Genomic DNA, 24,451 nt, shown 5'->3' with positions numbered 1-24,451 from the left:
CTCCATCGTTCTGCGCCTGACGTCACACAGCGCATCATGTCACGGTGTGCGGGAGTGTCCGCGGGAGCATGGACGTGCGGTGGAGTGTCCGGAGGCCCCCTGCTGGAAAGGTGAGTGTTCCGAGTGCAAGCTCTTCACTCCCGCTCCGTGGTCACTTGACACAAACGATTTTTTTGTCGAATTACTCGATTTAGTCGAGTACTTGTTGCAGCCCTACTTGTGATTAGAGATGAGCGAATTTCATATTTTGAAATTCCTTCACGCTTCGTTTTTACTGGTAAAAGGTGAATTGCGTTATGGATTCCGTAACCACCATGCCTTTAGAGGCATTCCGTTATTAATTGCGTCATAATAGAAGTCTATGGGCTGCAAAATGGATCCATTCCGTTTCCGTTCTGCAGGGGAATCCTCTCCTGCATAAAGGCATTCCGTTTTGCATTCCGTCACAGAATTGCGTTATGGTCCGTGGTAACGGAATCCATAACACAATTCTCCTTTTACCAGTAAACGAAGCGTGAACAAATTTCATAACCTGAAATTCGCTCATCTCTATTTGTGATTATTGGGGGTCCCACCAATCTGTTATCCTCTATCCGCAGGATCGCTATATAACTTTCTATAATTGGAATAACCTTTAACAAACGCTCAGTTTACTGCTGAAATTTGTCATCTGTCTTCAATGAAAATGAGTTAGCAGCTCTCTGAAGAAGTAGATTACATAAGTGTATCTAGAGAGAAGAGGAAAAGGGAAGGGCTGCTGGATAGAGGCAGAGGAACCACTTCACTGCTGGATTTACATCTAAACTGCTGAGCACCGCTGTGTAATGTCCTCCATTGCTGCTGATACTGAGCGTCCTATAGAGAGTCAGGGAGCACAATCTCTTCTTTACCCTTGTGCATTCTATGGGTGACATCATAGCAGTCATTAGTTCATGGAATAGGGTAAACTAGAGAGAGAGCCCGCAGAGAGGAATACAGCAAAAAATACTAGATACAGGTTATCCTGAAAAATCATCTCAAACGTCAGTTAAGTTGTAAAAGTCAGAAAGAGAAAAAGTCAGTGATTGCTGTGCATATAGTTCTAAACGAATGCACTTATATAGTGCAACCTCTGTAAGTGACACTGCTGACCTACCTTTTGGAGGAGAGCTGTATTCCCCATTGTTCATATGAGGTCACCTTAAACTGAATTGATTTTGTTTCTAATTCTTACAGAAATAGTCAAGGAGTTGAAGAAGAAAGTGAATCAAATGACAACTCCACCTGTTCCCCAATAACCTCTTCACCAGGACATGTGCCATCATCGCTATCTGCGGCAAGCAACACGAGGACTGATGGAAAGCTCCACAATCATGTGGTATGCTTTTTTTTGTTCTACATAGTTTTTTTGGGTGGAAAAGTTGCAGCCTGCAGATGATGAAGTGTCTAAGGGTATGTTCACATCTAATAAAATGTTCTCCGGAATGGAAACCGAACGAATCCCATTAAAGTCAATGGGAATTGTCAGGTTCCATTCGTGTCAGTTATGTGCTGAATCCGGTCCTTCCAGTATTTCTGTTCTTCTGCTCCTGTAAGAATGGAAAATAACAGCGGTAATGTGAAAGAGTCCTAACATATTCTGATCCACCTGCCATCCTTCGTGTGTTCTCAGTGGGTAGAGGGGCAAATGCTGCTGCCAAGAACCAATCCTGACCTCTTATATCTCATGACAACAAAGCATCAGCCATGTTGAAATCCAACCTGCCCAAATAAATGCCAACTCTCCATCCAATGCTATTTTTCATTAAAGCGTAACTTTTTTGTAAGAAATGTATAAAAATTCATGTTTGTGGCTAAAAGCTTGACCCAGCTGATCCCGAGACAAACAACCCCTCCTAACAAAGTTTAAGATATGCCAAGTTCAAACCTGCCAATATACCGTGATGCACAGTCACCAGACCTGAGGAGACTAGTATAACATTTGAGTTACATCCCTGATAAGGCTACTTTCACACTAGCGTTCGGGTGTCCGCTTGTGAGCTCCGTTTGAAGGGGCTCACAAGCGGCCCCGAACGCATCCGTACTGCCCTAATGCATTCTCAGTGGACGCGGATCCACTGAGAATGCATCCGCCTGCCAGCGCTCAGCCTCCGCTCCGCTCAGCAACCGGACACCTGAACGCTGCGGAGGCAAGCGGATCCGTCCAGACTTACAATGTAAGTCAATGGGGACGGATCCGTTTAAAGTTGACACTATATGGCTCAATCTTCAAACGGATCCGTCCCCCATTGACTTTCAATGTAAAGTCTGGACGGATCCGTCTGAAGCTACTTTCACACTTAGAATTTTTTTTTTAAACTATAATGCAGATGGATCCGTTCTGAACGGATCCAAACGTCTGCATTATAGGAGCGGATCCGTCTGTGCAGACACCAGACGGACCCGCTCTGAACGGTAGTGTGAAAGTAGCCTAAGGCTACTTTCACACTAGCGTTCGGAACGGATCCGTCTGATGTTTCATCAGACGGATCTGCTCCGATAATGCAGACGTTTGCATCCGTTCAGAACGGATCCGTCTGCATTATTACTTAGAAAATGTTCTAAGTCTGAAAGTAGCCTGAGCGGATCCGTCCAGACTTTACATTGAAAGTCAATGGGGAACGGATCCGCTTGAAGATTGAGCCATATTGTGTCATCTTCAAGCGGATCCGTCCCCATTGACTTACATTGTATGTCTGGACGGATCCGCTTGCCTCCGCACGGCCAGGCGGACACCCGAACGCTGCAAGCAGCGTTCAGGTGTCCGCTCACTGAGCGGAGGCTGAGCGCTGGCAGGCGGATGCATTCTCAGTGGATCCGCCTCCACTGAGAATGCATTGGGGCCGGACGGCTGCGTTCAGGACCGCTTGTGAGCCCCTTCAAACGGAGCACACGAGCGGACACCCGAACGCAGGTGTGAAAGTAGCCTTAGGTGGCCATCTTCTTAATTTTTTAGTAGAAAAAAATAACTTATCCCCCTCCCTAATTACAGGACACATATCCTTTGTTTGGTAAGAGGGGTGATAGCATGAATAAATATTCCAGTTTCTCATGGTGGCTGGACTGGCTGTGCAGGAGTAGAGTAACAGGCTGTGATTTTTACTAAATTCCTTTAAAGAGACCCTGTCACCTACTCTACACGTATTAAACTGTCATCATTGCCCTGTAGGTGATATAAACAGTTAATAGATTGTACCTTTCTTTCTGTTTCCTGTGTATCTGATGTTGAAAAAACTAAGTTTGATGATGTATCCTAATGACTTTCAAGTGCCCGGGGGCGTTCCCCATTGATGCAAATTTCCATGCCCTTTACTGCCGGGCCCAGGCATGCGCTGTTCACTGCCCACTGTGGGCAGCTGCATCAATGAACTGACCGCATGCCTGGGCCCGGCAGTGAAGTGAGCTGGTGCAGGATTTTAGGGAGCCAGCAATGTATGGACACTGGGCTGTCTTACAGTGAGACATGGGAAGAGAAATCAGTGGCAGCCTCCAGAGGGATTGGGCATTTGCATCAATGGGGAACGCCCCTCTGCATTTGCAAGTCATTAGCATAGATCATCATATTTTTTTCATCATCTCAGAAAACTAAAAGAAAGGGAACCTGTCATCAACTTTATGCTGACCATACTAACGGCAGCATAAAGTAGAGACAGGCGAGTTGATTTCAGCGGTCTGTCATTTATAACTTAAAAGTAAGTGGTTCCTGAGAACCAACATCACAATCATTGCAGACTGGGCCTGGAAAAGAGTCACGATCACCCGAGAAGAGTCCTGGTTATTCATGAAGTCCTGCTCTCCCGCCCACCTGATGATGACTGACAGTCTTCTACCTAGTTTTCTCCCTTTCTCTCTAGGAGAGAACTGCCAACCATCAGCAGATCGGTGAGGGAGCAGGAGATTATAAATAACCAGGACTCTTCTCAGGTAGATTTGACTCTTTTCCAGGCCTGGACTGTAATGATTATGATGCTGGTTCTCAGCAACCACTTACTTTTAGCTCATGAGTGACACACCGATGAGATCAGCATTTCTGTCACTATTTATGCTGCCCTCAGTGAGATCAGCATAAAGTTGATGACAGGTTCCCTTTAAATGTTTATATTACTTACAGGGCAATGATAAAAGTTTAATATGAGTAAAGTAGGTGACACTCCCTTTAACCCCTTCAAGACCAAGCCAGTTTTCACCATAAGGACCAAGCCACATTTTGCAAATCTGAAATGTTTCGCTTTATGTAGTAATAACTCTGGAACGCTTTTGCTTTTCCAAGCGATTTGCCGTTTTTTTTTCTTGTGACATATTGTACATCATGTTAGTGGTAAATTTGAGTCAATATGTTTTACTTTTATTTATAAAAAAAATAAAAATCCCAAGTATACAGAAAAATGTGAAAAATTTGCTATTTTCTCAATTTGAATTTCTCTGCTTTTAAATAGGATTTTTCACCACTCCTGACATGCCTGTTTTAATAGCTACTTGCATTCACTCTCTGATAACAATTCTGGAGCATCTGTTCTTATGGCTCTATGTTGTGCCATCCCTTTATTTCTACTATAAGTTATGAATGAATTGCTAGCAGTCTACAGTAAGGGTACAGAAGGGCGTTACCAGTTAGGGGTGTGTTCCTGCACAGACTCACTCTATCCAATCAGTGCTGCCATTTTTAGACTGTGCAGGTACACACCCCCAGTTAACACCCCTTTGTACCCTTAACCTTATAAGGACCCATGACGTACATGTACGTCATATCTGGATGTGACTTAAGGTCCAGTGACGTACATGTACGTCATGCTGATTGGGCGCCCGATCAGCGCAGGGGTCCGGCAGGCACTGATGGCTGGACTACTTCTGTATGCGTCGGCATCGGTGAAAACACCAATGCCGGCGCATTAACCCTCGCACTGCCGTGGTCAGCGCTGACTGCGGTGTGTGCAGGATATTGCTGGGTGCGGAATGGCCATCGGGTCCCCGCGTTGCTGTGATGGGGATCCAATGGCTGCTTTCCGTGACATCCTGTGACATCCTGTGATGAATATGGAGACGCTAAAAATCATTTTTTTCAAAAATGCTTTGTTATGTAAAACTGAAACAAACAACCAAGAAAGAAGTCATATTTGGTATTGTCGCGTCCGTAACAACCTGCTCTCTAAAAATACCACATGATCTAACCTGTCAGATGAACATTGTAAATAACAAAAAATAAAAACGCTGCCAAAACAGCTATTTATTGTTACCTTACAAAAAGTATAATATAGAGCAACCAAAAATCATATGTACCCTAAAATAGTACCAACAAAACTGCCACCTTATCCCATAGTTTCCAAAATGGCGTCCCTTTTTTGGACTTTCTACTAGGGATCGACCGATTATCGGTTTGGCCGATATTGAGGATCTTGAACGTTATCGGTATCGGCATCAATTTTGCCGATATACCGATAACGTATGGGGAACACAGAACGCGCTGCTCTCAGCGCTCTCTGTGTTCCCTCCGCAGCACAGGGGAGAAGGAAGCAGTGTCTCCTCCCCCTGTGCTGCTGCTGCCGCTGCCGCCAATGAGGGGATAGAACATAAGAGGAGGGGAGGGACTGTGGCCGCTGCGCCACCAATGAAGATAAGCCTCTCATTCATTCATATACAGGAGGCGGGAGCTGGCTGCAGAATCACATAGCCGGCTCCCGACCTCTATGAGCAATAGCTGCGGTCCGCGGTAGTTAACTCCTCAGGTGCCGCGGATCGCAGCTACCGCTGATAGAGGTCGGGAGCCGGCTATGGGATTCTGCAGCCAGCTCCCGGCTCCTGTATATGAATGATCGAGAGACTTATCCTCATTGGTGGCGCAGTGCGCCCCCCCAAGCCCCCCAGTATTAATCATTGGTGGCGCAGTGCGCCCCCCCCCCCCCACCCAGTATTAATCATTGGTGGCAGTGGCCACAGGATCCCCTCTCCCCTGCTCCTCCGATCGGAGCCCCAGCTGTGTAAGCCTGGGGCTCCTATCGGTTACCATGGCAGCCAGGACGCTATTGAAGCCCTGGCTGCCATGTTCAGCTCCATGCTGCTGTGTGCACTATGCACAGAGCAGCAGGGACAGTGTGAGATCCTATTCACCCGGATAGAGATCTATCAGGGTGAATAGGACAAAGGTTCTAGTCCCTAAGGGGGTTAAAAGTTAGTAAAAAAAAAACACAAAAATATTAAGTATAAATGAAAAAGATTTATAAAAAAAAAATACACATTAACAATAAACATATTAATTTTCAGCAGATTTGTGTAGGAATTTTTTTTTTCTCAAAAATGAAAATTCCCAGAATATCGGTATAAATTATCGGCTATCGGCCTGAAAGTTCACAAATTATCGGTATCGGTATCGGCCCTAAAAAATCAATATCGGTCGATCCCTACTTTCTACTCTAGGGGTGCATCAGGGGGGCTTCAAATGGGACATGGTGTCAAAAAACCAGTCCAGCAAAATCTGCCCTCCAAAATCCATATGGCATTCCTTTCCTTCTGCGCCCTGCCGTGTGCCAATACAGCAGTTTACGACCACATATGGGGTGTTTCTGTAAACTAAAGAATCAGGGCAATAAATATTGAGTTTTGTTTGTCTGTTAACCCTTGGTTTGTTACTAGAAAAAATGGATTACAATGGACAATCTGCCAAAAAGTTAAATTCTAAAAATGTCATCTATATTTTCCTTTAATTCTTGTAGAACACCTAAAGGGTTACCAAAGTTTGTAAACTCAGTTTTAAATACCTTGAGGGTTGTAGTTTCCAAAATGGGGTCATTTATGGGGTGTTTCTATTATGTAAGCCTCACAAAGTGACTTCAGACCTGAACTGTTCCTTAAAAAGTGGGTTTTGCGTCTGAACTTCTAAGGCTACTTTCACACTTGCAGCAGAGTGATCCGGCAAAACGTATGCCAACTGATGGCATTAGTAAGACTGATCAGGATCCTGATCAGTCCAAAAAAAATGCATTGAAATGCCGGATCCGGCATTTATCTTTTTCACCTTTTTTTTCGGTCTGCGCATCCGCCGTTCCGGTATTTTGAATGCCGGCACTAATACATTCCTATGGCATGGCATTCAGGCAAGTCTTTTTTTCCGCCGGAGATAAAACTTTAGCATGCTACGGTTTTCTCTTTTGCCTGATCAGTCAAAAAGACTGAACTGAAAACATCCTGATGCATCCTGAACGGATTACCCTCCATTCAGAATGCATGGGGATATGCCTGATCAGTTCTTTTCCAGCATTGAGCCCTTTTGATGGAACTCAGTGCCGGAAAAGTACCCTAAACCTTCTAACTTCCCAAAAAAGAAAATGTCATTTACAAAATGATTCAAACATGAATTAGACATATGGGAAATGTAAAGTAATAACTATTTTAGGAGGTACCATATCACTATCGGTTTTAAAAGAAGAGGAATTGAAATGTGGCCCAATGTGGTGATTTATGGATATTGAGCTGACAATTGTAGAGGTGCTGGGGTGAAAAAATGAATTGAACCCCCTATAAGTGATCCTATATCGGAAACTACACCCCAAGATATTTATTATGAGGTGTAGTGAACATTTTGACCCTAAAGATCTTTTGCAGAAATTAATTAGCAGCGAGTGTTCGAAATGAAAATTGCAAGTTTCCCAAAGATAAGGCATTTCAGTGCATTTTATGTTGAGCCCACCATGTGCCATCTGAGACACACCATGCCCTTTAAATTGTTAGGTGGGTTCTACTAGGTGCTGAAATGCCCAGAAAATGTGAACATAAAATGCTGTTTGGGTACACTGAAGGGTTCAGGAAACCATTTGGCTTTTGCCATGCAGATTTTGATGGATTAGGTTACAGGCGCCATGTTCCTATTGAACAGCCTCTGGGGACCAGTACAGACATTTTCTGACGACCATGTACGGGGGGATGTGGCAAAAAAACACATTCCCCCACATACATGAACGCAAGTGTGTGAAGGGGTTAAAGAACTTCAGAACCAGGAAGTAAAACTTTTCAGATTCTGTCAGCAAGTTTGAGCCTATATAGTTGAGAACATGCACTGCTAGATCGCCACTAGCACGTCCACAATATACATTTCCCATAGCTCTGAGTGCTCTTATTCGATAAAAATAAAAAAAAATAATATATATGAAAATGAGGCTAGTAAGTAGCCCAAGGGGCTCTTACCAACGTTTCAGGAGCCGAGCTGCGCCCACTGTGAATGAGTCCACACCGCGAGTATGCCGCATGTGAGTGCCAGCATGGTGTTCCTTCCCTGTGCTGACATCAGCCTCATGGAATTAACTGCGCATGTGCTAGCTGGCATGCGCGAGATTACGGCGCTTCAACTATGTGACATCAGGGGAGAAAGGAGGATATTCAGAGGATGCGGGCGGTGCTGGGCTGCTTCACAGTGGGCATGGCTGGGCTCCTGGAATGTTGGTAACAGCCCCTTGGGCTCCTTACTTGCCTCATTTTCATATATATAAAATCGTTTTTTTGATTGAATAAAAGCACTCAGAGCTATGGGAAATGTATATTGTGGATGTGCTAGTGGCGATCTAGCAGCGCATGTCCTCAGCTCTATAGGCTCAAACTAGCTGACAGAATCCCTTTAACCTGATATTGAGGAAGCAAACTATTTTTTATATTTCCATTGATGTAGGTGAATGAGGACCTGACTTTTGTGGGATGACTCATATTTTTAATGGCTTTTTGTTGAGTGGGCGTATAGAAAAAACTGCATTTCCACAACTTTTTGGGATTCCACTCTTATAGCACGTATTCTGCGGTATAATTTACATGTTAAAGGGAGTCTGTCATCACAGTTTCACCTTTTTAACCCTTCCTATAGCTTTCTAGCAGCATTACAGTTGATAAAAACGTTACCTTTATAAGCAATCGTGGACTTATAAAACTGGCAAAAATCATCTTAGTATGATATGCAAATGAGGGCTCGCAAGTGCCCTGGGGCGGCGTCAACCTCGTAGGTGCCCAGGCAGCTCTGCCTTATCGTCGCTTTCCTCCGCCCAGTTTTTCCCTCTGCCCGCCCATCCTTTCCCTCTGCCCATCCATCTTCTTACTTCTTCTCTCGCCGAGATCCCGCGCCTGCGCGCTGAGTCCGGCGCATGCGCACTGCAATGTCCATTCCTGGTACGGCATCACAGCCGATAGCCGGCGCGGGATCTCGGCGAGAGAAGAAGTAAAAAGATGGGCGGGCAGAGGGAAAGACTGGGCGGGGGGAAGCGACGATAAGGCAGAGCTGCCTGGGCACCTACGAGGTTGACGCCGTCCCTGGGCACTTGCGAGACCTCATTTGCATATCCTACTAAGATGATTTTTGCCAGTTTTATAAGTCCACGATTGCTTATAAAGGTAAAGTTTTTATCAATTGTAATGCTGCTAGAAAGCTATGGGAAGGGTTAAAAAGGTGAAACTGTGATGACAGACTCCTTTTAACTTTTTCCTGCAGGTCAGTCCGATTATGGCGATTCCAAATGTATATCGTTTTCTTAAAAGGGTTGTCTGGGTTCAGAGCTGAACCCGGACATAACCCTATTTTCACTCCTCCGGCCCATCTAACATGAGCATCGGAGAATTTCATGCTCCAGTTCTCTCCCTTGCCCTGTGCTGGATCACGCAGGGCAAGGGCTTGTTTGTTTATATTTTCACACTGCTAGGCAGAGGCTTCCGCCTTGCACTGTTGCCGGTGATGTCATTGGCACTGATGGGCGGGCTTTAGCGGTGCCCTAGCCATTTTACAGGCTAGGACAGCGCTAAAACCTGCCCATCAGTGCTGGTGACGTCACCAGGCTTACTGCTAGGCGGAAGCTTCTGCCTAGCTTACCCTATGAAGAGCCCCCGAGTACATGACTGGATCTCCAGAAAAAGCACCAGAGCATGCAAATGTGGGCTGCCTGGGTGAAAATGGGGGTATGTCCGGGTTCAACCCGGACAATCCCTTTTAATGTTTCACTACTTTTTCAATAAAAAACTTTGTTTAAAAAAAATCACTTGTTTTTGTGTGTCCATATTCTGAGAGCCAATATGATAGAGCTTTGTGAGGGCTTTTTTTTCCTGGCATTTATTATAATTTCAGAGTTACGGATGTCGGCAGCAGTAATGTATTCAGTTATCATTTTCTTTCTTTTTCTCACTAGTACGCTTTTAAGTAAATGTCAACCCTATAAGGGGAAAAAAATAACTCAACACCAGATGTGGCAATCAGAACAAATCCCCGGATCAACGTCCTCTTTCCTTTTTCCTTTTATCTCCTGTACTTGCTGTGACCAGCTCTTGCGGCTATTGCAGAGATTCTCAGCCCTTACTGTAAAGAATGCTTGTCGCCTCTTATTACTGAATCTTTTCTTCTCCAGGCGTAGGGAGTGGCCCTTTGTTTTTTGAGGGGGTTTAACACAGAATCGCTTCCCTCGATATTTTTTGTATGGTCCTTTTATTTATTTATTTATACAGGTTAATCATGTTCCCGCTTAGGCGTCTTTTTTCAAGACTAAAAAATTCAGTTTGTTTAACCTTTGCTCATAGCTAAGATCCTTCAGGCCCTTTATGAGTTTAGTTGTTCTCCTTTGCACTTTTTCTAACTCCAGGGCATTCTTTTTATGGAAAGGTGCCCAGAACTGAACCACGTATTCCAGGTGAGGCCGCACCAACGCTTTGTATAGTGGCGATATTACATCCCTGTCCTGTGAGTCCATACCTCCTTTTAATACAAGACAAAATTCTGTTGGCCTTAGAGACACCTGACTGGCATTGCATGCTGTTATTTAGTTTAGAATTTACTAATACACCCATATCCTTCTCTATTAAAATTCTTAGGCCCCTTTCACACGAGCAAGTATTCCGCGCGGATGCGATGCGGGAGGTGAACTCATTGCACCCGCACTGAATACTGACCCATTCATTTCTATGGGGCTGTGCACACGAGCGGTGATTTTCACGCATCACTTTTGCGTTGCGTGAAAATCGCAGCATGCTCCTCTTTGTGCGTTTTTCACGTAACGCAGGCCCCATAGAAATGAATGGGGTTGCGTGAAAATCGCAAGCATCCGCAAGCAAGTGCGGATGCGGTGCGATTTTCACGCACGGTTGCTAGGAGACGATCGGGATGGAGACCCGAACCTTATTATTTTCCCTTATAACATGGTTATAAGGGAAAATAATAGCATTCTGAATACAGAATGCTAAGTGAAACAGGGCTGGAGGGGTTAAAAAAAAATAAAAAGTCATTTAACTCACCTTTATCCACTTGCTCGCGTAGCCGGCATCTCCGTCTGACTCTTTTACTGTATAGGACCTGTGGAGAGCATTAACTATAGTTTAAGGACCTGGGATGACGTCACTCCGGTCATCACATGGTACGTCACATGATCTTTTACCATGGTGATTCACCATGGTAAAAGATCATGTGACGTACCATGTGATGACCAGAGTGACGTCATCCCAGGTCCTTAAACTATAGTTAATGCTCTCCACAGGTCCTATACAGTAAAAGAGTCAGACGGAGATGCCGGGCATCGCGAGCAAGTGGATTAAGGTAAGTTAAATGATTTTTTTTTTTTTTTTAACCCCTCCAGCCCTGTTTTACTATGCATTCTGTATTCAGAATGCTATTATTTTCCCTTATAACCATGTTATAAGGGAAAATAATACTATTTACAGAACACCGATCCCAAGCCCGAACTTCTGTGAAGAAGTTCGGGTTTGGGTACCAAACACGCGCGATTTTTCTCACGCGAGTGCAAAACGCATTACAATGTTTTGCACTCGCGCGGAAAAATTGCGGGTGTTCCCGCAACGCACCCGCACATTTTCCCGCAACGCCTGTGTGAAAGGGGCCTTACAGTTTTACTTTCCCTAGGACATATGCTGCATGCAGATTATTAGCCCCCAGGTGCATAACCTTACATTCCTCTATATTGAACCTCATTTGCCAAGTGGAGGCCCAAACAGTAAGTTTGTCCAAGTCAGCTTGTAACTTATTAACATCTTCCATAGACTGGACTGTATTACAAAGTCTGGTGTCATCCGCAAAACTAGAAACAGTACTATTAATTCCATCCTCTGTCATTAATGAATAAGTTGTATAAAAGCGGACCCAGCACAGAACCTTGGGGTACACCGCTTATAACCGGGGACCATTCAAAGTAGGAATCATTGACCACAACTCTTTAGATATGATCTTAAAGCCAATTTTCAGTCTAAACCAATAAACCTCAATTCACCCATAAGGCATTCCTGACCTGCGCCATATGTATACTGAACGAGCGGGCACTAAAGCTGTAACTGGCCGGAAGATAAGTCTGGTACCGGCGGTTTAAGCCCTTTGACGCGGCTGTTTATCAGCTCCTCACAGTGCAGTGGTTGCCATGGCAGCTGGAGACCATACAAAGGCCTCCGAGCCTGCTTGCTATGGAAGCCTATAAGGCCCAAGCACAGGCTGGGTCTTAGGCTGGGTTCACACCTGAGCGTATTGGGTATGCGCATTTTACAGGCGTTTTTTTTCAGGCGTTTTTGAGGTGTATTTTGGGGCGTTTTTGTATTTAGGAAACACTCGTAATACGCGCGTGTTGGGATCTGTGGAGGACAGTGTTATGGGGGATCTGTGGAGGACACTTATGGGGGACCTGTGGATGGCACTGTTATAGGGGATGTGTGCTATGACACATAGGGCCATGAGGGGGGCCAGCATAAGACACACATATAGCATCTTATGCTTGTCCCCCTCATGGCCCTATGTGTCCCCTCATGTGTCCTAAACTGCGAACATAACTGGCTTTGTGTGTAAAGTATTTTTACTACTGTCTGAAACAAGCTCTCTCCTATTGATAAAATGGCAAGCCTCTGTACTCACTTTCACTATGAATGCACTGCAGCAAGCTGGCCGGCCGGCGCATGACTGACGTCACTTAGTAACGCTCCTCCCACTTAATTCAGGAAGCAGGAGCGTTACTAATTGACGTCAGTCACGCGCCCGCCAGCCAGCTCGCTGCCGCTTGCTGCAGTGCATTCATAGTGAAAGTGAGTACAGAGGTTTTTAAATGAGCAAACAAGAAACGCCTATTGTCACGCGTTCCCGCTGAAGTCTATGCGCGGGAACGCGCGACAATACGCCCCAAAGAAGCTCCTGTACTTCTTGGGGCGTAGGGCGTTTTACAGCGCGTTTGTACGCGCTGTAAAACGCTCAGATGAGAACCATGCCCATAGGGAATCATTGGTTCTTGCCTGTTGAGCGTTTTACAGCGCGTAGGAATGCGCTGTAAAACGCTCAGGTGTGAACCCAGCCTCAGGCAACTGTCAGTGTGAAACTGACGGTTACGAAGCAGTACAGTACTGTATGTATTGTACTGCATTGTATCAGCAACCAGTCCCTCAAAAGTTGAAAATTAAAAAGTTAAAACAAAATTCAAGTGTTTTATAAAAATATATAAACTCTCAAGTAAAAAAATAAATTAAAAAAACTCCCCTTCTAGCAATTTTGTAAAAAATTAAAAAAATAGACATCAGTATGGACTGTCTCTATAGAATCAGGGGAACATAGTAAAGAAAAATATGAAAACAATGCCAAAATGGTCCTTTTTGTTATACATACCCGAAAATGGTGCCAATAAAAACAATTCAATTCATCCCGCAAAAAAACAAACCCTTACACAAGACTATCACCAGAAAAGTTAAAAATGGCTCACAGAAAATGGCAACAATTTTTTTTTTTTTCCTCAAAAATGTTTTGACGAGATTTATCAAACTGGTGTAAAGTAGAACTGGCTTAGTTGCCAATAGCAACCAGACAGATTCCACCTATCATTTTCCAAAGGAGCTGTGAAAAATGAAAGGTGGAATCTGATTGGTTGCTAAGCCAGTTCTACTTTACACCAGTTTGATACATCTCCCCCATTATGTATTGCTGTTCCCCTTTATAACTAACTTGAAGGTTGCAGTTTCCAAAATGAGGTCACTAATTAGGGGTTTCCTCTCTACAGGTAGTTCAGGATATCTGCATATATGATGTAGCACCCAAAAACAGCAAAATCCGTGCCCATACAGCAGCTTATGTCCACATTTATGCCATTTCTGTACCCAGCAGAACCCACCTATCAATTCATGTAGTTTCGAGTAAGTCTCAGATGGCACAGCATATTGGGTACTGAAATGCCATATCTATAGAAACATTGCCATTTTTATTTTGCATGGTCAGCTGTAGATTAATTTCTACAAATACCTGTGGTGTCACAATGCTCACTCCATCCCTTAGTAGATATTTTGCTGGGTGGGGTCTCCAAAATGGGGTCACTTCTCGGGGGTTCCATTTACTACTTCACCCCAGAACCTCTAGAGTTGTCAGCAAAAACAGTGTAGATCACCACACTGGACCTCAAACTGCACATGGTGCTCCTTTACTCCTGAACCTTCTCATATGTTCAGGCAAAAAATTAGGACCACATGTAGGGTGTTTCTAAAACCAGGAAACACAACTTAAAGGGGTTGTCCGGGCTCTTACTATTGATGAGCTATCCTCAGGATAGGTCATCAATGTCAGATCAGCTGTATGAGGAGACAGCGTCTCTCCTGTGCCGTCTCCCTTTTCACTGCTGCTGTCTATGGTCTTTGCCATAAACAGCAGCAGTGAACAGGAAGAGAGACGGCACGTGAACACACTGCCTGCGTGTCTCCTCATACAGCTGATTGGCGGGGGTGCCGGGTGTCAGACCCCCTCCAATCTGATATTGACGACCTATCATGAGATGCATAGGAGATCCATCTCCCTATTCAGTCCCAGATATTTTTGATGGGGGAAAGATTAGTTGATCAAGCTGGTCAGGAGAGCTGCTGGATCCCCTGAAGAGCACATTGTAAGGTTGTATCTGGGAGGGCATTATCTTGGAACACAAGGGGGGAGATTTATCAAAACTGGTGTAAAGGAAAACTTGCTAAGTTGGCAACCAATCAGATTCCACCTTTCCTTTTTCAGAGAGCCATTAAGTCACTAGGACTGGTTCCACAATGTCCTGGACATGCTGAAGGCTGGTCAATGTTCACTCCACAAATGCCAGACGGGAATTTGCATGGTAACTAATTGCACCCTACAACATTACACCTGGTGTTGGTCCTGAGTGTCTCCACATTATGCATGACAGAGCCCTTGTGCGTACTCTGATGTGGCCATCAGTGGCAAACGATAGTGTTCAGTGATGAAAGCAGCTTCTGTCTTTGTACTAATTGGCCAGCTCGATTGCCAGATCTCTCCCCCATCGAGAATGTCCGGGACTGGATGGCTTTCCCTTGCACAGCAGATAACAACCACCGAGGCTGAACCATGGCTCCTAGTTGAAAGAGCTTGGAATGGTATATGGCATCTGTAGGACTATTACCACGCCACAGTGGCAGCCTGTACCACAGGAAGGATAGATGTCGCCCAGTATTAATATGATCCTGCCTCAACATATACCCTGCTGCAGAACCCAAAATAAAGGGTGCACCACTTTGGTTGTGTGTTCGTTGACCAAGCTTCTCTAGCAGTTTATACATTGTCAGTGTCGGCTCAATCGCCTTAGATTTTCCAGAAATTCTTTTATATGCATAATCCAAAAAGTTTAATCCATGTGAAGTTTTCCTGTTCATAGCAAGTTTTAAGTCACCGAGCTGCAAGCCAGTGTAGCTACCGAGAATAAATATCTCATTGCTAGTTATTAAATAAAAAATGCTGATGCTGACACTTTTATGTGTGACATCTCAGAGGCTTTGGCTTCTGTGTGTCATATTGCAAATGACTTATTGCTTGCCTTCTAGAGTATTTGGGATTGCATTTCGCAATTATTGTGATTGCATCTTAGCTTGTACCTTCCTCCGCTGCTGATCCCATACTGATCCTCAGCAGGAATTCTATTATTTCCATCAATTCCAGCTTGTCTCTGATAATTCTCTTCTCTCCAAGCTTCAGAGGGAGAAGAATTGCTGCGGATTACTTGGCAGCCCGAAGCTAGGGCTGGTATACTGTACTCTTGGTGATACATTCTTGCATTAGATCAAACGAGTAAGAAGACTGTATAATCGTGTAAATTAAAATTTCACCCTTTCCTCTGTGCCTATTAATGGCCTTTTATATCTTCTTTTCTGTAGGCCTGTCTTCACTAAACATTAAATGGGCATCTCTAATAAACATTTTATCTGAGGAGTTATCAATTTTCATATTATTTGTTGCAAAAGAAATCTAAGTTTGTAAAGTTTTCCTTTGAAAAGTTTTTCTTCTCTGTCGGGTTTTCTTACGTTTCCTTCTCCCTGTTGATCTGCCTTTATGAAATCTTCTTAATATTGAGAGAAATAACTTCAAGGAAATTTTCACCCAGTAGATTTGTTTTCACCCCTTCCCAACCAGCACCGTAATAGTACAGCGCAGCAGGACGTGACTTGCCGCCCAGCGGAGTCCTATTACGGCGCGCTGATCGGGCGGGTGCAGGAGCTGCGCCTGCCAGATCCGGCAGTCACACATTAAACCTTGATGTGCCACGGTCAGCGCTGACCGCGGCACGTGCGATGTGTGCAGAGAGCTTCCATCGGGTCTCCGCTCTGCTGTGACGGGGACCCGATGGCAGGAAAGGCAGCCCGATGCCTTACTTAGGCATCGTGGCTGCCTTCCATGACAGCCTGTGAGATCCAGCCCCCTGGATCTCACAGGCAAGCTGACTGAAGTGTATTACTGTCTGTAATACATTTACAGCCAATGCATCACAATACAGAAGTATTGTGATGCATTGTAAAGGGGATCAGAGCCCCCAAAAATTGAAGTCCCAGAGTGGGACAAAAAATAAAATGAAAAAATAAATAAAATAAAAAGGTAAAAGTTTTACAAAAAAATGTAAAGTTTTAGGTAAGAAATATGGAGACACAAAAAAAAAAATTTTTTTCAAAAATGCTTTATTATGTAAAACTGAAACAAACAACCAAAAAAAGCCATATTTGGTATTGCGTCCGTAACAACCTGCTCTATAAAAAATTCCACATGATCTAACCTGTCAGATGAACACTGTAAATAACAAAAAATTAAAACTGAGCCAAAACAGCTGTTTTCTGTTACCTTGCCTCACAAAAAGTGTAATATAGAGCAACCAAAAATCATATGTGCCCTAAAAAAGTACCAACAAAACTGCCACCTTATCCCATAGTTTCCAAAATGGGGTCACTTTTTTGGACTTTCTACTCTAGGGGTACATCAGGGGGGCTTCAAATGGGACATGGTGTCAAAAAACCAGTCCAGCAAAATGTGCCCTCCAAAAACCATATGGCGCTCCTTTCCTTTTGCGCCCTGCCGTGTGCCCATACAGCAGTTTACGACCACATATGGGGCGTTTCTGTAAATTTCAGAATCAGGGAAATAAATATTGAGTTTTGTTTGGCTGTTAACCCTTGCTTTGTTAGCAGAATTTTTTTTATTAAAATGGAAAATCTGCCAAAAAAGGGAAATTCTGAAATTTCATCTCCATTTTCTATTCATTCTTGTGGAATACCTAAAGGGTTAACAAATTTTGTAAAATCAGTTTTGAATACCTTGGGGTGTAATTTCTGAAATGGGGTCATTTTCGGTTGGTTTCTATTATGTAACCCTCACAAAATAACTTCTGACCTGAACTGGTCCTTAAAAAGTGGGTTTTGGAAATTTTCAGAAAAATTTCACGTTTTGCTGCTAAATTTCTAAGCCTTGTAACATCCGCAAAAAATAAAAATGGCATTCACAAAATAATCCAAACATGAAGTAGACATATGGGGAATGTAAAGTAATAACTATTTTTGGAGTTATTACTATCTATTATAAAAGTAGAGAAATTAAAATTCTGAAATTTGCACTTTTTCTTTCAAGATTTCTAGTGAATTTTTTATTTTTATTTTTTTTCATAAAAATGAAATTTTTTGACTCCATTTTACCACTGTCATGAATCACAATATGTGACTAAAAACAGTGTCAGAATGGACTGGATAGGTAAAAGCATTTTAAAGTTATTACCACTGTGGGACAGTGACAGGTCTCACGCAGGGTAGAGGCAAGGAAGGGGTGGATAGTTCGGTCCACACCCCTATTCCACCACAGGCGAGACCAGCTGGAAGTAATCAGGCTGGCACAAAGCACCTCCCAGGGTATCAGCAAGGGGGGAGTGTGTTACCTGTGGACAGAGGCCTGGAGGCTCTGTCAGTGTGGTCCAAGCCAGGAGGGCTGAGAGACCACGATTCCCCAAGAGACACTGGACTGGAGACAGTGGGCGTACTGTGCTCGGTACAGCCAGGAGGCTGTGGGACATTGGCTCAGAAAGCCGCACGTGTTCACAGGGTGTGAACAGGGACTTAGGTGAGTCAGGGATCTATTTGTTTAGTTAGAGTCCAGCCGGGCGACTGTTTATTATTTTGTATTATTGTTTATGTTTATGTTTATGCGGATGTGCCGCAATAAAGCACCGTGTTTGGATCTTAAACTTGGTGTCCTGACGATATCTGTGAGAATGACCCCCGAAAGAGAGCTGATCCCCTACACCACATAAAGTGACGGATTTGCAAAAAGTGGCCTGGGCAGGAAGGTGAAAACTGGCCAAGGGTTGAAAGGGTTAAAATCTCTCTCTTTTTTTCTTTTTTTTAACTGCACCTCCTATACATGTCTACAGTATCTTGAAAAGGTATTGATACCCATTGAACTTTTCCACATTTTTTTCATGTTACACCCACAGACTAAGGCCTCTTTCACACTTGCGTTGTTGGGATCCGGCATGCACTTCCGTTGCCGGAGGTGCCTGCCGGATCCGTAACAACGCAAGTGTACTGAAAGCATTTGAAGACGGAACCGTCTTCCAAATGCTTTCAGTGTTACTATGGCACCCAGGACGCTATTAAAGTCCTGGTTGCCATAGTAGGAGCGGGGAGCGGGGGAGCGGTATACTTACAGTCCGTGCGGCTCCCCGGGCGCTCCAGAATGACGTCAGAGCGCCCCATGCGCATGGATGACGTGATCCATGTGATCACGTGATCCATGCGCTTGGGGCGCCCTGACGTCACTCTGGAGCGCCCGGGGAGCCGCACGGACGGTAAGTATGCTGCTCCCCTGCTCCCCGCTACACTTACCATGGCTGTCAGGACTTTAGCGTCCCGTAGCCATGGTAACTATTCAGAAAAAGCTAAACGTCGGGTCCGGCAATGCGCCGAAACGACGTTTAGCTTAAGGCCGGATCCGGATCAATGCCTTTCAATGGGCATTGATCCCGGATCCGGCCTTGCGGCAAGTCTTCAGGATTTTTGGCCGGAGCAAAAAGCGCAGCATGCTGCGGTATTTTCTCCGGCCAAAAAACGTTCCGTACCGGAACTGAAGACATCCTGATGCATCCTGAACGGATTACTCTCCATTCAGAATGCATTAGGATAATCCTGATCAGTATTCTTCCGGCATAGAGCCCCGACGACGGAACTCTATGCCGGAAGACAATAACGCAAGTGTGAAAGAGCCCTTAGGCCTCTTGCACACGGATGCGGACCCATTCACCTGAATGGGTCCGCTATCACGGAGATGCGGAACGGATGCACTACAGAGTGCTTCCATGGTGTTTCTGTCCGTGCCTCCGCACTGCAAAAAAATAGAACTTGTTCTATATTTTTGCGGTGTGGATGGATCATGGACCCATTTTAATTGAATGGGTCTAGATCCGTCCCGGCCGCCGTACGGATGTTGCCCATGCATTGGGGACTGCAGATTGTGGTCCCCAATGCACGGAACGGATCCACAACATTCATGTGCAAGAGGCCTTAAGTGTCTTTTATTGGGAGTTTATGTGGTAAACCAACACAAAGTAGCAAGTATGTGTGAAGTGAAAAGAAAATGATACATGGTTTTCAAAAATTTTAATGAATAAAAATCTGGAAAGTTTGATGTGCATTTGTACTCAGTCCCCTGTTCTCTGATACCACTAATTAAAATCCAGTGTGACCAATTGCCTTCAGAAGTTACCTAATTAGTAAATAGAGTCTACCTGTGTGTAATGTATTCTCAGTATAACTACAGCTGTTTTGTGAAGGCCTTGATAGAGAACATTAGTGATCAAAAAGCATCATGAAGACCAAGGAACACACCAGACAGGTCAGGGATAAAGTTGTGGAAAAGTATAAAGCAGAGTTAGGCCTCCTGCACACGAACGTATGTGCCCCGTGGTCGTGTTGCGACTCGCAAAATGCGGGCCGCAATGCACGAACACCGTCCGTGGGGCAGCCGCAGCGGATCGCGAAGCCATTCACTTTAATGGGTCCGCGATCCGGCCGTTCCGCAAAAAGATAGGATATGTTCTATCTTTTTGTGGAACGGAAGTACGGGACGAAACCCCACGGAAGCACTCCATAGTGCTCCCGTAGGGTTCCGTTCCGCACCATTCCGCATCTCCGGATTTGCGGACCCATTGAAGTGAATGGGTCCGCATCCGTGATGCAGAATAGCCACGGAACGGTGCCTGTGTATTGCGGATCCGCAAATGCGGTCCGCAATACGGCTACGGGAAGCACACCTTCGTGTGCAGGAGGACTTGGGCTATAAAAAAAAATATCCACATCCCATCATCCAAAAATGGAAGGCGTATGGTATAATTGCAAACCTACCAAGTCATGGCAGTCCATTTAAACTTACAGCCCAGGCAACGAGAGCACTAATTAGACAAGAAACATAGAGACCCATTGTCACTCTGAAGGAGCTGCAGAGATCCACAGCTCAATTGGGATGTGTATGTGTGTGTTTCTATGGTTACAGAGTACAAACAAACGATGTAGTCTGTTTTTGCAGAATCAGTCTCACCTTTGGGTGAAGATTTGCAAGAAACTGGAAATAAAATAATTTTATAATTGGCTGATTAATATCATTAGGAACATCCCTTTAAGGGTTCGTTCACACGAACGGTTTTTGCGTTCCGTATACGGGCCGTTTTTTATTCCGTATACGGTCCCTATACGGAACCATTAATTTCAATGGGTCCGCAAAAGATGCAGACAGGACTCTGTGTGCTGTCCTCATCCGTTGCTCCGTTCCATGGCCCCGCAAAAATTATGAGGCATGTCCTATTCTTGTCCATTTTGCAGACAAGATTAGGCATTTCTATAATTGGCCTCCTGTTCCGCAAATGGCGGAAGGCACGCAGGCGACATCCGTTTTTTGCGGATCCGCAATTTGCGTTCCGCAAAAAACGGCACAGAGTTTTTTTGTGAATCCAACATGGATATAGAAGACCATAAATCTGTACTTTTTCCTGACACATACGCCAAACAATGTTTATCTTTGTCTGGAAATGCACCCTTGCTATATTAAAGTGAATGGGGTTGAGCTGCACTACTGGTCACAGTCTCATGGGCTAAAGCAGCACTGTAAAATGAGCACCACAGCCCCTTTTTCTGCTGATTGTTGGATATACTGAAGGTTGTACTTGCACTCATCTCAGAATGATGGCCTATCCCAAGGTTCAGCCATCAGTTATTTTTCCAGCAAACTTCTTTAAATGAATGCCTGATAACAGTAGCTACTGGATGAATTGCTCTACATCCATTTCCAGCTGTCAAGCTCAAGAACAATCATTGTACATGGGTTATAAAGAGGACCTTTCACCAGAATAAAACATCTAAACTAACTATACAGCCATGTAGAGCGGCGCCCAGGGATCCCCCTGCACTTACTGTTATACCTGGGCGCCGCTCCGTTCTCCCGTTATAGCCTCCGGTATCTTCATAGTTAGGCTCCACCCAGGGGAACCTCCAGGCGTCTCTTTCTCCTATGCTGTAGCGCTGGCTAATCGCAGTGCTCAGCTCATAGCCTGAGAGGCAGTGGTAAAATAGAGTCAAAATATTTTATTTTTATTTATAAAAAAATACCAAATTTACCCCAAAATTTTGAAAAATTAGCAAATTTTAATTTTTCTACTTTTATAATAGATAGTAATACCTCTAAAAATAGTTATTACTTTACATTCCCCATATGTCTACTTCATGTTTGGATCATTTTTTTAATGCCATTTTATTTTTTGGGGACGTTAGAAGTTTAAAAGCAAAACCCACTTTTTAAGGATCAGTTCAGGTCTGAAGTCACTTTGTGAGGCTTACATAATATAAACCACCCAAAAGTGACCCTATTTTAGAAACTACACCCCTCAAGGTATTCAAAGCTGATTTTACAAACTTTGTTAACCCTTTAGGTGTTCTACAAGAATTAATGGAAAATGGAGATGAAATTTCAGAATTTCACTTTTTTGGCAGATTTTCCATTTTAATATTTTTTCCAGTAACAAAGCAAGGGTTAACAGCAAAACAAAACTCAATATTTATTGCCCTATTTCTGTAGTTTACAGAAACCCCATATGTGGTTGTAAATTTCTGTATGAAATGTATAGAAAGGAACGCCATATGGTTTTTGGAGGGCAGATTTTGCTGGACTGGTTTTTTGACACCATGTCCCATTTGAAGCCCCCATGATGCACCCCTAGAGTGGAAACTCCAAAAAAGTGACCCCATTTTGCAAGCTATAGGGTACGGTGGCAGTTTTGTTGGAACTATTTTAGGGTACATATAATTTTTTGGTTGCTATATATTACACTTCTTGTGAGGCAAGGTAACAAAAAATAGCTGTTTTGGCACCGTTTTTATTTTCTGTTATTTACAATGTTTATCTGACAGGTTAGATCATGTGATATTTTTATGGAGCAGGTTGTTACAGAGGCTACAATACCAAATATGACTACTTTTTTGGGTTGTTTGTTTCAGTTCTACATAATAAAGCATTTTTGAAAAAAAAGAATTTTTTGCGTCTCCATATTCTGAAAGCCAAAGTTTTGTTTTGTTTGTTTTTTGGCTTATGTAGGGGCTAATTTTTTTGGGCTATTTTTTTTTATTTTTTACAGTGTTCACATGAGGGATTAGGTCATGTGATATTTTTATAGAGCAGGTTGTTACGGACGTGGCAAAAAAAAAAATAACCAGAGCCAAATTAAATTTTTTAGTCGCCAAACTTTAAATGCATATAATAAAAAAAAAAAGGACTTGACGGAGAAGATGAGACGCAGGTCACAGTAATGAGCCAGCACTACATATAGGAGAATACAGCACCACATACCTCTCACATCCAGTGACATCTTTTGGGGGACACAGTGACTAAAAATGGCGAATTGCGCGGTTTAGAATTTTTTTTTTCTGTTACGGCCTTCACCAGAGCGGAAATATTTTTTTATATTTTAATAGCTCACACTTTTTCGGATGTGGCGATATGTAATATGTTTTGTTTTTTATTGTTTGTAAATTTTATATGTAAAATTGGGAAAGGGGGCGATTTAAACTTTTAGTATTTTATTTTATTTTTTTTTACTTTTTTTAAACTTTTTATTTAATAACCATTTCCCCCCTTAGGGGCTATAACCTGGATCTTTTCATCCCTTGTCCTATTCACCCCGATAGAGCTGTATTAGGGTGACTAGGACCTCACACTCTCCCTGCTGCCCTGTGCATAGTGCACACAGCAGCAGGGAGGTTACCATGGCAGCCAGGGCTTCAGTAGCGTCGGAGCCCCAGCAGTGTAATCTGCCACTGCCACCAATGGAGGGGAGGGGACCCTATGGCCACCATATAACAATGAGGGGGGGGGGCTGTGGCCACTAAGCCACCAATGATACTAATAATGGGGGGAGGGGGGACTTTGGGAGGGCACACTGCACCACCAATGAATGTAATTAAAGAGGACCTTTCATGGGTCTAAAGAATATGAACTAAGTAGCAGGCTGCATAGAGCGGTGCCCAGGGATCTAAGTGCACTTACTATTATTCCGGGGCGCACTCCGTTCGCCCGCTGTGACCCCCGGTATTTTCAAAATTCAGAGCAAGTAGGAGGAGACGCCAGTGAATCTCCTTCTCCCTGACAGCAGCGCTGACCAATCGCAGCGCAGAGCCAGGGAGTTCCCCCCCCTCCCCCCCCCCCCCCTGGCTCTGAGCCCTGCGCTGCGATTGGACAACGCTGCTGTCAGGGAGAAGGAGAGACACTGGCGTCTCCTCCTCCTTGCTCTGAATGTTGAAAATACCGGGGGCCACAGCGGGTGAACGGAGCGACGCCCAGGAATAATAGTAAGTGCACTTAGATCCCTGGGCACCTCTCTATGTAGCCTACTACTAAGTTAATATTCTTTGGACCCATGAAAGGTCCTCTTTAAATCATTTATACAAGTGTCGACAGCGGCATCACAGACCCGCCACCCAGCCTCAATAACAGGCAATGTGATCCGCGGCAGTTAACCCCTCAGATGTGGCATCTGAGGGGTTAATTGCCGCGTATTGCATGCCCTGTTATTAAGGCCGGGTCTGTGATACCGCTGCTGACACTTGTATGAATATTGGTGTTGCACTTTTAGTGATGTAAGGTGACAACTTTTTTTAAAAATTTTTTTATAGT

The 24,451-nt window shown here is 44.1% G+C and overlaps 1 protein-coding gene across 3 annotated transcripts in view; it reads left to right on the top strand.

Moving 5' to 3' along the window:
• APLF (aprataxin and PNKP like factor) overlaps positions 1-24,451 on the top strand; it is a 254,569-nt gene that overhangs the window by 73,600 nt on the left and 156,518 nt on the right. For all 3 annotated transcript variants that reach the window (XM_040430044.1, XM_040430043.1, XM_040430045.1), the window contains one exon: positions 1,216-1,357. In XM_040430044.1, coding sequence (XP_040285978.1) covers positions 1,216-1,357 — 142 coding nt within the window. The remainder of the gene's footprint in view (positions 1-1,215; positions 1,358-24,451) is intronic.

Source organism: Bufo bufo, chromosome 4 (genome assembly GCF_905171765.1).
Source record: "Bufo bufo chromosome 4, aBufBuf1.1, whole genome shotgun sequence".
Lineage (NCBI taxonomy): Eukaryota > Metazoa > Chordata > Amphibia > Anura > Bufonidae > Bufo > Bufo bufo.
Note: the sequence above shows the minus strand (reverse complement) of the source record. Positions and strands in the feature narration are given on the sequence as shown.